The sequence below is a fragment of the Camelina sativa genome, chromosome 11, assembly GCF_030686135.1.
Source record: "Camelina sativa cultivar CO46 ecotype springtype chromosome 11, ASM3068613v1".
NCBI classification, from domain to species: Eukaryota; Viridiplantae; Streptophyta; class Magnoliopsida; order Brassicales; family Brassicaceae; genus Camelina; species Camelina sativa.
Window position 1 is genome coordinate 3,871,957 of NC_141890.1, and position 14,942 is coordinate 3,886,898.

At 36.7% G+C, this 14,942-nt stretch overlaps 3 protein-coding genes and 1 pseudogene across 12 annotated transcripts; 1 reads left to right on the top strand and 3 right to left on the bottom strand.

Moving 5' to 3' along the window:
- Position 1: 1 nt before the first annotated feature.
- On the top strand, positions 2 to 4,952 carry LOC104721552 (uncharacterized). 8 transcript variants are annotated; one of them, XR_015571590.1, is made up of 7 exons: positions 2 to 747; positions 1,490 to 1,570; positions 1,749 to 2,423; positions 2,707 to 2,790; positions 2,881 to 2,985; positions 3,084 to 3,210; positions 3,271 to 3,387. XR_015571590.1 is itself a non-coding variant. In XM_010439559.3 (3 exons), the coding sequence occupies exons 1-3, from the start codon at positions 372 to 374 to the stop codon at positions 2,168 to 2,170; spliced, it is 879 nt and encodes a 292-aa protein (XP_010437861.2). In that variant the 5' UTR covers positions 2 to 371; the 3' UTR covers positions 2,171 to 2,580. The 8 variants fall into 8 exon arrangements, 1 of the variants encoding a protein (XP_010437861.2); XR_015571591.1 differs by having other exon boundaries at positions 2,707 to 2,786; XR_015571588.1 differs by having other exon boundaries at positions 2,707 to 2,985.
- On the bottom strand, positions 3,536 to 8,873 carry LOC104721554 (transcription factor MYB3R-1). Of its 3 annotated transcripts, none has more exons than XM_010439564.3 (12): positions 8,589 to 8,873; positions 8,001 to 8,171; positions 7,812 to 7,866; positions 7,544 to 7,601; positions 7,359 to 7,453; positions 7,149 to 7,252; positions 6,914 to 7,042; positions 5,088 to 6,753; positions 4,533 to 4,780; positions 4,310 to 4,424; positions 3,966 to 4,184; positions 3,536 to 3,813 (listed from the first exon to the last, which is right to left on the bottom strand). In XM_010439564.3, the coding sequence occupies exons 2-12, from the start codon at positions 8,069 to 8,071 to the stop codon at positions 3,694 to 3,696; spliced, it is 2,880 nt and encodes a 959-aa protein (XP_010437866.2). In that variant the 5' UTR covers positions 8,072 to 8,171; positions 8,589 to 8,873; the 3' UTR covers positions 3,536 to 3,693. The 3 variants fall into 3 exon arrangements, with proteins under 3 accessions (XP_010437866.2, XP_010437863.2, XP_010437864.2); XM_010439561.3 differs by having other exon boundaries at positions 8,539 to 8,863; XM_010439562.3 differs by having other exon boundaries at positions 8,576 to 8,811.
- Positions 8,874 to 9,327: 454 nt separating this feature from the next.
- On the bottom strand, positions 9,328 to 12,240 carry LOC104721556 (la protein 1). The gene is made up of 10 exons (XM_087473453.1): positions 11,984 to 12,240; positions 11,787 to 11,865; positions 11,533 to 11,682; positions 11,097 to 11,239; positions 10,830 to 10,978; positions 10,592 to 10,714; positions 10,209 to 10,503; positions 9,921 to 10,068; positions 9,761 to 9,833; positions 9,328 to 9,642 (listed from the first exon to the last, which is right to left on the bottom strand). Exons 1-10 carry the CDS (start codon positions 12,032 to 12,034, stop codon positions 9,552 to 9,554), a joined length of 1,302 nt encoding a protein of 433 aa, XP_087329579.1. The 5' UTR covers positions 12,035 to 12,240; the 3' UTR covers positions 9,328 to 9,551.
- A 2,166-nt stretch (positions 12,241 to 14,406) lies between these two features.
- Positions 14,407 to 14,865, bottom strand: LOC109127225 (putative defensin-like protein 231; annotated as a pseudogene).
- Positions 14,866 to 14,942: the final 77 nt, after the last annotated feature.

Below are 14,942 nucleotides of genomic sequence, written 5' to 3' on the forward strand. Positions count from 1 at the left end.
CATAGAGAGTGTTGATTCTACGTTATTTAGCTTGAACTCTAAATTAGTAATTAGGACTCTATTATTAGGAAAACCATACTCTATGATTATGGTCTAATTGAGCGGGATTTGGTTTAATCCGCACTCTGAAAACTATTGGGGTCAAATCTGTAATTATACGGAAGTTATATCTATCCAACTCTTTTACACGCGCCTAATTGTTTCTGCCTTCTTCTTCCTCATTTCCCAATTGTGATCTAGGGTTCCTCATCAAATTCGAAAAAACCCTATTTTGATAAATCTTCGGCAATCACTGAAATCAGTGTAGTGAAAAGGGTCTCAATTGATTGTGGATTAGGAGGTTTTTTTGTGTGTGTGAGTGTGTTTCTTCAATGGCGATCATTGGAGACGCGTTGCGTCAAGCGTTTATGCCAAAGGAAGAGTACGAGAGCCTTAGGGAAGAAGATAGAGCCTGGATTAAGCTTCAGAGGCCGACATTAGTGTCGATCGTGGCTTTCCTTTGCTTTGTCATCTTCACTTGCACCATCGTCAGCTTGAAAATTGTATTTCCTTCGAATGTTCTAAAGCGGCCATTTTGCAGCGATGTCAAGCTACAGCCTTTGCCTATGTATGGGAAAGCTCGTGACTCCGATCTGTTTCCCGGTGCTTTTTACTTGACGGATCAAGAAACTGTCGATTACTACTGGATGGTCGTTTTTGTTCCCTCCACCATTATCTTCCTTGTATCGTCTGTTTATCTTGTAGCAGGTGAGTGTCAATTCTGTAGCTTCTGTTTTTTATATCTCCACAGTTGGGCTTGCGTTTGTGTTTTTGTTTACTGATTACATTTGGTGATGTACAATGCTCAGTTCTGAGTGGATTTATGCTAGATATCTCTTGACGTTTAGCACATTTTGGCCTGATTGTTTTTTAGTTTGGTGAGGTGAAGTATTGCCAGAGAGGGTTGATTGATCGATGTGTCTTCAAAACCAGAATGCTTGTTGCTAGGTTTAGTTCAATATATATCATTCGTTTTGATTGAAACCACTATATGGTGACAAGTCTAGTTCTGTGTTGGTTCAAGTTTTTCAGGGTTTAGGGGTCAGAGCCATAGAGCAAGTTGTGAACTTTGTGAAACTCAGTTAATTCCTCTGCTAGATTTTGTTAGATTAGATTTTTATTTGGAAGAAAATTGGTGGATCTGATATATTACCTTTATAGCTTTCTGTCTCCACATTGTCCAAAGTTTTGAGCGTTCTTAGCTTTCAGTTGAACGATAAGAGAGATTTATCAAAGTGAGCCGGCTTTGTTACCACCAGAATTTGATTGTGCCAAATAAATGGAACTTCTTGAGTCGAGCCCCATCTATTATCTCTTTTCATTTTTTTCCTTCAAGATGATGGGTCAACCTCTCTACAATATCTCGTTTGTGTTGCCTTTTGTTACTCTTTTCATAAACATGTGGTATGTCTTCTTCTTATATTCTCATTGTATTGTTGCAATACTGCAGGAATTATTGTGGCTTATTCTGCTCCTCACCGTCATGGGTTTCTTAAAGTAGTTGAAAATAATTACTGTGCTTCAAGAAGAGGTATACTCCGTTCTTAGCTTTCCATATGTGTGTTCTGTACTTCCATCCTTTTTAATGCCAGACTTTATCTTCTAAGATTTATGTATAATTCCATTTCATCTGCTATCAGTTACAATGTTTCCACCTTTGTGAATCTTTATGTTTTTGATTTTCTGTATCTTTTCTATTAAATCCACAGGTGGGGTTCGTTGTCTGTCAATTCTGAACATTGTTTTTGCTATCATCTATGGTCTCCTTGCTGTATTCCTCGGCTCAAGCCTTCTGACACTAGGAAGCAGCTGTTCTGTGCCATTGTTTTGGTGCTACGAGATTTCTTCATGGGGTTTGGTAATCTTGTATGCTGGAACTGCTTTCTTCCTTAGAAGAAGAGCTGCTTTAATTATTGACGAAGTAGAGTTTGGGAACAGAAATGATCAGGGCTTGGAGATGCTTGAAGCTAATCCTTTGGAATTCACACCAGGCGTTGAGAGACGAGTGAACGAGGTGTTCAAAGCATGGATGGGACCATCGTTATTATCATCTGATGAAGAAGACGAACCCGAGTTCTACAATGAAGTGCCCAATGTAACTAATACTCTATTAAGCAGGCAAAGATCTTAACTCTTGAAAAGAAGAATTTGGTATGATGACACTTTCGTAAACCTCCAAAGATGGTTGCTTCAGAGATTGGGCTCACCAAATTGTTGCCTCAGTGATACTCGGGGTTTCTTTCATGTCTCTGCTTTCTGCTGATGTTGTTTATGGATGGATCATGAGAAGATTTGGATTCGGAAGATAAATCAGAGGGGTTAGGACTTAGGATTGTTGCGGCTGTAGTCTTGTAGATGTACATACAGTCGATCATCAAGACTAGGTTTGGTTCTTTCTTTTAAGCAGTTCATGACCGGTTTTGATTGTTTACATTGTTTATTTTCGGAGTCTTGGGTTTGGAGTATAGGCCTAACTATACAATTTGTCGGTTCACCTTCACATGAACATTAATCGCAGTATAAATAAATTATTACCATAAACTCTCCAAGTCGTCCTATAGAATCCGTGTATCCACAATAGTTGATGTTATGCTATTAAAACCTGGATGGTTATTATCGGTTACGTTATTATCTGTAAAAAGTTGAAGTATTCTTTCTCTCTTGCAGTTTGATATAAACTCGGGAAGAGTTTGATTGCCCATTTTGATGAAAAAAATCTCATTTCCTCTGAGTGTATGTAGCTGGATGTACGTAAGTGCCTGCTACTTTCAACGGATTTGACCTATCAGTTCATGGTTTTCACATTGTTTCTGATCTTGGATTCGACTGGATAATTGGAAGGGGAACGCATTTAGATATTTTCACAAGACTGATTCCCTCGGGAGAGTCCAGCGATGCCAGAGCGTATGAGGACGGCTTGTTTTGATGAGTTTTAAGGTCCCTTTTGTAAGTTCAGATTTCTGCCCTAAACTCTCAGTGTTTGAGCTTTTTAACTTCATCAGAGGGGGGCAAATGTTAATTTGATCATATCTATTGTAAGCCAGACAGAATCAGAGGCTGGCCAGAAACTCGTCTTTGGACGACTTTTGGCTTGAGTTGCTCCATTTTCTTTGGCGACCTTCTACTCCACCGTTGGGAGGTACTAGTCTCCAGTGGAGTTTCTACTCTGCCGTGCAGGTTTGGGTAGTCGAAACTTGGTTCAGATTGAACAAGTCGTAGCGTCATTTGCAGAAGTAAGCTGGGGTTTTTTAGACGATGTATTCTGTTGGTGTTTGGAGACTGCTATACTGTTACAATCTTGTCTTTGTAAATAAAGACCCACACCCAGTTTCACGCTTTGTTTACACCTCTTCTTCTTGGACAATGGCTAATCGGTTATCCAGACAAGAGCAAGCCAAATGGGTGGCGAACCTGGAAAGAGCTCGTCAACGCTCACCAGTCAGAATCCCCGACTGTGACAACCAAGACCTCATCTTGATGAACAAACTAACGCTGGTAGGCCGAGTCACAAATAGTATAATTCAGAATGCTAAGGCTCTGGTTAACTACATGGTTCAGTTCTGTAATAAAAAGAAGACATACACATACGGGATCAAAAAATTGAAGGCGGGAATGAATGTCCCTACAGAGCTTTATGAACAAAACCAGCCTTTCCTATCTGCAACTCTTCAAAAGGTAAGATGATGGACTTGAATAGCCTCCTGGAGAAGCTGCGGATACCATTGTTTTCCCTGGTGTCCCACAATCGCTGAAGTCTAAGGTGCGACGCTCCACCTACATTTCAACAGAGAACTGGTTCAGTGTAGGTCAATTTATAAACTCAAACTATTATTCCTCTTATCTCTACCAAGTTCAGCATCTAATTTCAACATTAAGCTAGACCAAGATAGAGGAAGAGAGTCTATAAGGTCTTATTAATGCCAAACCTGGGATCGGTTTCCAAGCTGATCGTGAGGGAGGTGATGATTTTCTTTCCCTTGAATGGACTTGTTTAGCTGTCTCTTCTTGAGTATTGTTTCAGGTGTGTCATTACCTAAAACTTCCAAGGCATCTGCATATGCCGTAGCTGAGTGTTCACTCAAATGCTTCATCAGCCCTATGGCATCATAACTTCTCTCCCCGGGACTCATAAAGCACCCAATATCCTGGAAAAAAAAAAGAAAAAAACAACAAAGAATACACGTCCATCAACAAGCGCTTTAATCTAAAACAAAAAGTAGAACATCCAGAGACTAAGTTCATTCAAAGTTACTCCAACTCATATATTTACCTCAAATGTAATTTCTGGAGGCAACTTTGGACTTTGCAAGAAAGAACCAAAGAGTAAAGGAGATTTCCAAGGTGATGGGGTATCAAGGAGTTTTCTAAACGGAGTTCCATCAAATCTGGAAAACGAGCGAGACCATGACAACTTAGAATAGAACTTTCCAGCTAATATGTTTCAATAGCAAAAACAGATATCGAAGACATTGAGAGGAAAAGGTAAAACTTACATGCTGAAGTTTTCAATATCAAAGCTGGTCCCTGCAGAGTTAATTTTATCGAATGCTGATAAAGGAGAAGAGTCTACTGTGCATGGAGGTTCTGATGAGATTTCATCAGTTGGAATATCACCTAATGAGCATTTGTGCTGGTTTGATAGATCTTTCGCACTTGTATTAACTTTGCTATCGGATCTACATCCAGTCATACCAGGTGAAGACAGTCGTATCTCAACCAAACTTCCAGAAGTTTCTTGATCCTGGTGCAAGGAAGAGATGTATAAATTTAAGTTATTCGAGATTTAGCACCAATTATAAAACTATTATCCTCATGAAATACAGCTCAAATACCTAGATGCAATGTGTTTAAGTTCATGTGACTGATACGATCTCACAAGAAAATATTTCAACAAACTAGATTGATGTTTTAAGCAACAAGAAGTGTACTAATAGACTCGATAAGGGTATAGCAGACATTGCACCTTACAGCCATAGATATCAGAGAATGAGACGACTGGGATTTAATAAGTAATATTAGATAATATGCAAGAACAAAGACGGACTTACATTTTTAGCTGAAGCACCACCTTCATTACATCCCTTTTCATTTTGCATAGAAGTCACTCCACTTGACTTTAAGGTTTCCTTTGGTTCCTCATCTCTAGGAATCATTTCTTGATCTGACTGACCTGATGCAGCATATCTAATATCTTTGGCTTCGGAACGGGAGGCGCATCTATTTTTATTTTCAGGAGATTCTGACGGACGAGAGGACATGCAATCATCTCCTTCATCAAGCAGTACATCTAAGCATGAAAAATCTTTAGCCAAGGAGGAAGTCGCAGCCCTTTTATGCTTTTTGTCTTTTCTTCTATCAAGTACAGGTGACAGCAAGTCTCGATGATGATGCCGCTTCTGTAAGATGGATGGTGCATTACTTGAACTTTTGGCAGCATCATTAAGCATGACATCAGGGCTCCTATCGTGACACGGTGAATCCCATAACCTTAACGGAGTTGTACAATTCATCGAAGAAATCATCAACTGGCGGATACCAAAGGGACTGTACTCTTGCCGTAAGTCACTATTTGATGGTACAAGATCACAGCTGAAGAAAGGAATATCGGCACTTGGAAAACGTGGCGGTTCATAACAAAGAGCTCCTTTGTCTTTTTCAGCTGGCTTATCATCGATAGGAAAATAAATCTTGTTCACTCTAGAAGGAGAAGAAAAACTATTAAGAGGTACTAGCTTCAAAGAATCCTTGGGAATATATGACAGCCCCTGCTGTTCTGGGATACCATCATTATCATCATTTCCATGGGAAGTTATATGTCCATCAGTGTCGATGAAACCATCATTTGTATTAGGCTTACGTTCTAATCCAGTATCTAATAAGGGGACACAATTATGAACCGCCAGGCCCTCTGAACTTGAAGGATGCCAGGATAAAGCTGGAAGTTTTCCAGTTTCATGAACAAGGGTTTCTGCAGACTGGGAACAAATAGATCCTTTGCCCTTTTGAGGGTCAATCATATTCCGACCTTGCTCACCAGAAGATGTACAGCTATCTTTCATGGTATCTGGGAAAAGAACCCTACAACACTCCTCATCCGTGATCAAAGTTTGAGCTTCTGGATCTGTCTCTGAGTTTGGCAAAGAAGGTTGATCACTTAATCTTACTGAACTTTGAAAAGCTTGATTTTTTCCGTCGTTGTTCATGTTATGGGTCAACAAGTCTAGATCGAGGTCCTGTTTGGCATCATTAGATACACCCTTCAACTGATCCTCCGTAGCTGTGGTAGTTCTAACCTTGTGAGAATTTGAGCATTCTGCTTCACAAGAAATTTCTGGGACAACAATTTTGGCATCTTCAAAGGGAGGGTAGTATGGTTCTGCAGCATCATTTGAGATTTTCTGCTCTGCTCCGGAATGAAATTCAGGCATGTAAAATTCCTCATTTCCAGGTTTAACCTCATCCTGGAAATCATTGGTTGACTGTGAGAAAACAGTTGAAGCTTGGCTGCATTCTGATTCTTCAGCATCAAGCCCTGGCCTTGAATTACCTTCATCTCCACTGCTGTGCATCCACGAGGGAGATGGAGCGATAGATTTGTTCTGAAGGGCAATTAATGGCGAGCTTTGACACTGATCTAAAAGACCTGATGCATAGTAGGAATCCAACTTCTTCTTAACTGAGCTGTTCCAGTGATTTTTTATCGAATTATCTGACCTATGGGAACGTAAGAACAAATAAGAAAATCACCAAAGCAGGAAGGATCATCAGCAGCAAAAAAAACAGTATTCCATCGCATTCGAGGCCACCAAATTTTTAGGAACATGTTACGCTTATGCTATTGTTATACTAAGATTCATGGAAAAGACATATTTACCTTCCTGGCAAAAATTTCATTAGCTCTGCCCACTTATTCCCATAAATTTGATGTGCACGAATAAGAGTCAGTTCCTCCTCCTGAGTCCATGCATTTTTATTGATCCCAGGGTTAAGATGGTTATGCCACCTACATCAGCCACAATACTGTTCATGTGCATCGCAGTACTACCCAATGTATGACGTGTAGTATAAAATAATCATTTTATCGGAAAAGAGTAGAGAGTTGTGCCTACCTTTCCCTACATTGTTTCCCTATGCGACCAGGTAAATGCTGAGATATAGTAGACCATTTCTTTGGCCCATGTTTTTCAACCAGAGAAATTATAGTGTTATCCTCCTTTAAAGAATATGAAAAAATGATATGTCATGAAACACATTACAGATGCTATAAGGTGTAAAAGAATCAAATTGGGTAAAGCATATAAAGCAATTCACCAAATCACCTCTTTTGACCACGGTCCTTTCACAAGCTCCGGGTTCAAGACCTTTTGCCATCTATGAAGACACTGGACATCAGTCCGATCCTTAAAACATTCAGCTGAAAAGGTGAATCAAACAAAATCACACAATGCTTTCAACATACTAACTAAACTAGAGACTACAAATCAGAATTCGCTATTTGACTTACCTATCTTCTTCCAGTTCTTGCCTTGAAAACGCTCAACAGCTTTGCACAAGACATCGTCCTGATCCAGGAATACAGAAAATTAATCTTAACAGAAATATTCTTTTAGAGAAAAATCTTCAGTACGTGCAAGCGATGGATAATGTCAACTAGTTAAATAGGAGTGTACAAAGCACACAATAGGGTGTGATATAACCAACTGATTACAGTCAGCCAGTTTTCCGGGAATCATCAGATAGACAAGATAAAAAGACACAGGAGCGGAACACACCTCTTCAGGAGTCCATTGTCCTTTGGTGGATCGTCTTGCAGGGCCAGATGTCCTCCTAAGAAAATGTCACAAAGAGCTTGCAACATTAAACCCTGAGAATGTCTAGTTGAATGCCAAAACCGGTGCTAAAAAAGCAAATTCCAACTTCAACATTGAAACCCAAACAGAAAGAAAAGAAGGGAGGCGTACCCGTGTTTCCCTTTAAGATCGGTTTGGAAACTCTCTTGTGGGGTAATAGGTGCTTTCATCTCACGCTTCATAGTTTAGCAGCAAAGAAAGCAATATGACGACGACACACCACAAAGTCGGTTTCTTTGATGTGTCTTACAAATGATCATAAGCATAGCACAATGCTACAATCTGAAAACAAAGATATAAACCATACAATTAAAAAACGCAGTCGGACTTGTTAACAATTCGGCATTAGCTCAATATATATAACTCAGCAAAAGACTAAAACAACGAAGAAATTACAAAAACAAAAGTAAAGAAGGTAGCTTTAGATTATGAGATTGGATCCCAAAAAGCAAAAACCTAAGAGAAGAAGTCGTAATTAAAGAACCCAGAACAAAAACCTCAAAAAAAAAAAAGCTTGGAACTTCCTCTGAAACAAAATCAGGCTGAAATCGAAGCTTTTTACGAGAAAACTGTAAGAGGAGAAGATTCAAAAGAGTAGATTTTTAGATGTTTGGTTCAGGAGAAGAAGTATCCGTGAAAACAAACTAACCAAAATGTGACCATAGAAGAGGAAGACAAGGTCATACGAGTAAGCCTCACACTTTGGCAGATCCACGATATCCAAGTATTTAAGAAGACGCTGTGAATCCAGACGACGACGACGAAGAAGAAGAAGAACACAAATCGAATTAGAGAGAGAGAGAGAGAGAGAAGAGAGAGAGAGGTGTATTCAAAACTCAAACATGGAGAGGCGGAATTCGAAGTGAGAGAGAGAGAGAGAGAGGAAGAGAGAGAGATCAAAACAAAAAGGGAAAGTGATCTCAGCCGTTAATTTTAATCTCTGAATCTCTTAAGTTGGTCTCTAATCTAATCTCTCTCTCTCCATAATAATAATAATAATAAAGTTTTATTTGTTTTCTTATTTATTTTTCGAGGATTTTGCTTCTTCTAAACAACAGCATTCAAATAACAACATCTACTATTACTTTTTAAGATTTAGGTGAGATGACTTTATTTGTTTTTTTTTTTTTTAATTTTGAAGGAGATTGATGAAATTGGCCAGTAACAGAGCGATTCTAAAGTCATCATAAAAAAAAACCCTAAAAACAATGTCGACAAGGTCAAACGAAAGGACCAAGATTCCCAATTTGATTCTCAAAATTACGACTTATATATATTAATGTTAAACTAGTACTATCAGTGAGTTAGTTAAACTATTAAGACAGTAGAATACTTTTTGTTGTTAATTTGTTAGTTAGTCGTCGTCATTTAGGAAAGCTTCCTTAAATAAACTTAAGATAGATTTGAACCAAAAGAAGATACAAAACATAACATATGATTGACTAAACCAAAATTTGCTAATAGAAAACTACAGTACTACTACAACTTGATTTGCTGGTTTTCTAGTTATATCATCACAAAAGTCATATAAGTCTGGGATATGGTTTTGACTGTGAGGTATACAGAAAAAAATTAAAGTTTGCAACTAGATAAAATATATTAAAAAAAACACACTCAAGTGTCACGAGCTAAAGAGAGACAAAAGTAGAAAAGCAAGCTCTCTCATGCTTCGACCTTCTGGGATTTGTTCCAGCGACCACCTGGGGAATCTGATCCCCTCTTACGCCCGAATCTCCCTCCTCTTCTTCCTCCCCTGCATAGACCATTACCCACATATATTATATGATTATTGCTTTTTTGGGTCTCCATAAAAACCAAACAACACTTCTTTTGAGATTATATACTATAACAATAGAGAAACATGAACTCACCTTCCTCCACGGCCACCCTTGTCAAACCGATCTTTGCTACGGAGGAGAGTCCAATACTCCTTTTCAGTTTCGCCTGACATTGCCAAGTAAACCATTTAACTCAAGCAGAACAAATCTACTTCGTAAAGATAAGATGGAAGTTGAAAAGGGTGTTTCTTACCAGTCACAGGTTCTAGGACAGCAATAAAATTCTTCACGGCTAGTCCACCTTCTTTGGCTAATACTGCTGCTGCACGGGCTTTCTGGGATGCTTCAGGTTCATCAAACCTTAGGTAACCAGTCTCAGATCCCATCTTGAAATCCACAAACTTCACAGCAAAAAGAATAAAGGAATCATCATCAACAATGGGTTATATTATACAACAAAATGTTATATGAGATATGATTCGAGTTATATGAGATATTGAATCTGACTCATGTAGACAGCTAAATAAAACTGATGTAGTACCTTGACATCACCAAATTTTCCAAAAACAGCCTTAAGATCTTCGCGTAAGACAACTTCCTTATTATCTTTATGGGTAGCTAGAGCACCCTTTTCTTCTTTCTCATCATCTTCATCCTCTGCTCCCTGGGCCTGAACCTCATCAGTGTTTTCTTTATCAGCATCAGGAGTATCTGCTGGCTTTGATTCATTTTCAACCTTTATCTTATCAGTTGGCTCCTCAGAACTTTTTTGTTCTGTGGTACCCTCTTCAGCTGACCGCTTGAGAGTGAATGAAATGATTAAACCCTTGGGATAACTATAATATGATAAAATAACCATAATCAGATCAAGAGAATTATTAGCAAGAATAACATGAAAAATAATAGCAACAGTCAAACCCTTACTCTGGCTCATAGTCGGAACTCTTTTTGTGATCAGAACCATTCTTCTGATTTGCTGAACCCTTTTGGGGTTGGTAATTAGCAAATTTTACTTCATCCTTCTCCCTATCATCATCAAACTCTTTCCTGAAAAGTAAATATCATCTTTAAGTAATTCATCCAAACAATCAATAGAAAGACTTGTTGTAAAATGAGAAACAGTCAGCAAACAGGACATGTTTTCATGTCCAAGTAGACTTACTTTGGTTTCAGCTCCAACTCCTGACCAGCAAAGACCAAATTTTGCTTCATGATATTCTGGGCATCCTCTTCTGTAGGGAACTCAACCAAGGCAACACCAGAAAATAGCCTCGACTCTGCCACGTGACGAGGCATCCTCACACTGTTGACCTGAAAGAAAAGAAAAACACATACATATATTAAACCATGGTATAACCAGTTAATCTAACTGTTAAATGTTTTGGTAAAATTTTGAAGTAATGGTGAAACACTATTAATAGTGGAATACCTTTCCATACTGACTGAAAAAGGATTCCACGTCTTCCCTCTTAACATCATAGGAGAAAGGTGACGCAGCTACTGTTCTAGCATTTAGCTGCTCAACCAAATCTTCCAGCTTCAACAATTGAGTACTCCTACCAACCTTCTTCCCTGTGTAAGCAATTTCAAAAACAAAAGTGATCACTAAACTGTAAAAGATATATCCCCAAACTGAGTACCATTATATTAACAAACTTATAAATTCCAAATCCAAAAACAAATCTCAATGCAGCTAACACTTTTGCTCGTCCTATAATTGAAACTCTAAAATTACTATCTTTCTTCTAAGACATCACTACCTTCACTGAATCAACGGAAGCAAGTGTTAACTATATATCCAATCCCACCATAAACAACCCAATAAAAAGTTTAATTCAATCAACCCCTAATAAAAAAAAACTCACCATCCTCTGAAATCTTGAGAGCAGAAGAGGTTCGAAGAGTATCAGCAACAGCTTTAATGGTATCTTCAGGAATATCATCTCCTTTGGAATCACCCAACTTCAAATATCCTCTCATCTTACTGAATGAGCAAATCAACGCCAAACTAACCACTGGTATTACCAAAACCCCAAAAACAAAACACATCAATTAGCAATTACCAAAAAAAAAAAAAAAAAAGAGCGATTGAATTTGATTAAAAAGTTGGAAACTTTACAGCCATCTTCACTCTCTGTGACCGTCTTCTTGAGGAAATCATCAATGGGTAGATTACTATCACTAAAGTAGAACTCCACCTGATTTAAAAAAAAAAAAAAAAAAAAAAGAAAAAAATCGATACCAAATATCACAACACAATTTGACAAACTGATGAAAAACGAAGAGTGGGAAAGAGGAAGAAGAGAGGTTTTGTACCTGGCGCAGAACAGTTTTGGCTGTCTCTTCGGTTAGACAAGGGATCGACATCTTTGTTCACTGGCTCGAGAGAGAGAGAAAGAGAAAGAGGAGGAAGAGAGACGAAGGGGGTACTACTACTAGGGTTTTAGTAGTCTGAAACAGCTTCCAATTTTTTCTAAGTTTTCGACTCAATTTGTATTTCTTTTTTTTTTGGTTTCTCGTCATAGTTAAATTTATATTAATTAATTACCCGATAATATGTAAACTATTCAATTTACCCCCCCCCCCCCCCCCCCCCCCCCCCCCCGCTATGCTTTATAACTTCTCAAATTATACCCGAATAATCCGATACATCTAATTTACCCCCAATATTAGCAATATATTTCATGATTTGTTCTTTTCACTGTTCAACTTTTCTCCGTCTTGGCTACATTTACCATCCAAGTCTCCTATTGTTGTACACAGTTCCTCTGCCTCCACTTCTGTTATTTTATATCAACCACACAAACACAAACAAAAATGGGTAATTCCCTTTTTAATAAAACACAACATAGTTTTTGTAGATTTTATATTTTTAACAAATGATTACAAATAAATTATAGATAGGTTATAGATTAATTCATATATTAATCGGTTACACTTAAATATTGGGTGCAACCTTAATTAGAAATATTTCAAATTGATAATTGATATATTAATGGTAACAAATAATATAATGGATATTCCAAATTGTATTTTCGGAAGATTTTAGTCCTATATCAAGTTGTTTCCAAAGATCTTTAAACACAATATTACAAATTTATTTTCCACATATTTTATTGATAAACCACAACGTTCAATAAAAATTAGAATCCGAGCTAGAGCACAGATTGAAATTTTTTATTTATATTATCAATTTTAATACTTACATACTCTAGCACAGGTTAAATTTTTATATACTCGAGCACGGAAACTACTGAACACATTTTAGTACGGGTTAATAATTTTATATACTCTAACACAGATTAAAATTAACAATATAAAACTTACATAATAGATTTACATTCCATGAGTGATATTTACCATAAAAATTGTTTGCATGAATTTCATCTAAATAATATTATAAACAATTATATATATAATAATTTAAAAATAATGAAATGTATTCAATCCGTGCTTTTGTTTCAATCCGTCCAAATCTAGTTGTTATATTTAAAAGATATTTTAGAACAATTTATATATATATATATATATACTTTTGTTTCTTAGTTTTATATAATACTATTCGAGTAATATATACAAGAAACGCTAATACATTACCTTTACGGCCACCTCTTAGAACGAGAAACATGATAGTATAAGAAACGATAAACAAAGCAACAGATCTCATGATTAAAAAGTTTTGATACGAAAGGTTATCTCGATGGTACATTAACTCTCACAAACTTGTCTTCTTAATCTACTATTCATGATAACTATATTCGAGATTATAACGTAAAAATAGAAGCATCTTTTTTTTAGAAATTATGCTTTGGAAAGTTCAACGAGCCAACATAATTAACGAGTTCGACGGATCAACTATTTACTTTTAGAAAAATTATTTGAATATCCACTTATTATATTTTACTTCTTTTTGCGTGTACTACTACGAATTCTGATGGTACATCACCAATTCGTTTTATAAACAAGTGACATAAACTATTACAATTCTAAACTTCAGTATCCAACTAAACTCACATAACCATTACGTTATAATGTTTAGTCCACTGAAAATTAATATAGACATTATTCAGACACGCATTCAATCATAAAACATTTTTCGATTGTCTGGAATCAATCCTAGCAGCAAGGAAAGGAATTGCTGAAGCAGAGGTGTTATGGGAAAACGTTCAGGTTGTGTAGGATCCACTTGAGGACTAAGAGTACCATCGAAACTTAGTTATCTAGCTAGGCTGAACTCATATGATCTTTTGAGGATAGACTATAATAAAAGCTTAGGAAGTGATCATTTTTGGTCTTGAAACGCAACTCATTTTATGTGTCCACATAATTTAGCCTTTCACACTAATAAAACAATTCGTATTAAATTACATCAATATTATAAATCCTAATATATTTTTTTGTGTGTGTTAAATAAAAGATTGAAGTCCGCATAGTACAATGGCCAATTACAAATCGTGTATACTTAGCGAATCATATTATACGTACTAACATTCCTATAAAATAAAATAAAAATCTAAATTAATAATCATAATGTAAAGACGATTCAACAAAACTAATATTTCGATCATTACAATGTGGAACAGCTGGGACATGGGGAATAAATTGATTGAAAAAACTCGGACTAGTTGGAAAGACATAACTTATTATTGTGGGTCGTGCATGACAACACTACAAAACTCCCATAACAACTATTAATAAATAGTAAAAACACAATTACTGTTGGTCATGGAGTTGTAGTTTCATCTTGAGCAGTGATGTTTGCATTCGCAAAAGCGTTTGGTCTTGTGTAACATGTAAAGGTTAGTGCATGTGCAGCTAACATGTATTTCTTTCTATATTTATTCGTCATGAATTTCAAGCACTCCTCCTCTCCTTGAGAATCGCAATTTCCATCAATGTCTTCTATTCTACTGCACAATCCTTCAGCTCCCACTTTTTTTTATTTTATATCAACCACAAAAGAATAGTTTTGTTATTTTTTTTGGCTTAAGATTTTTCGTTAACACAATTACCATTTGATAGTGCAAGATTTTTAGAACACTTTTGTTTTCCTAACAATATTTTTGCGATTCAAAAAAAAATATATTTATAAATTCAACAAGTAAAGAAACAAAATCAAAGTATATCTTACCTTTACAAGCGCTCAGAACCAGAAAAATAAGAGCATACGAAACTATAAACCAGGTAACAAATTTCATGATTAAAGAGTTGAAAACAAATTTCAATTACTTCCAAGAATTTATAGATAATATCTTAGTCTCGTTACAAGTATTCT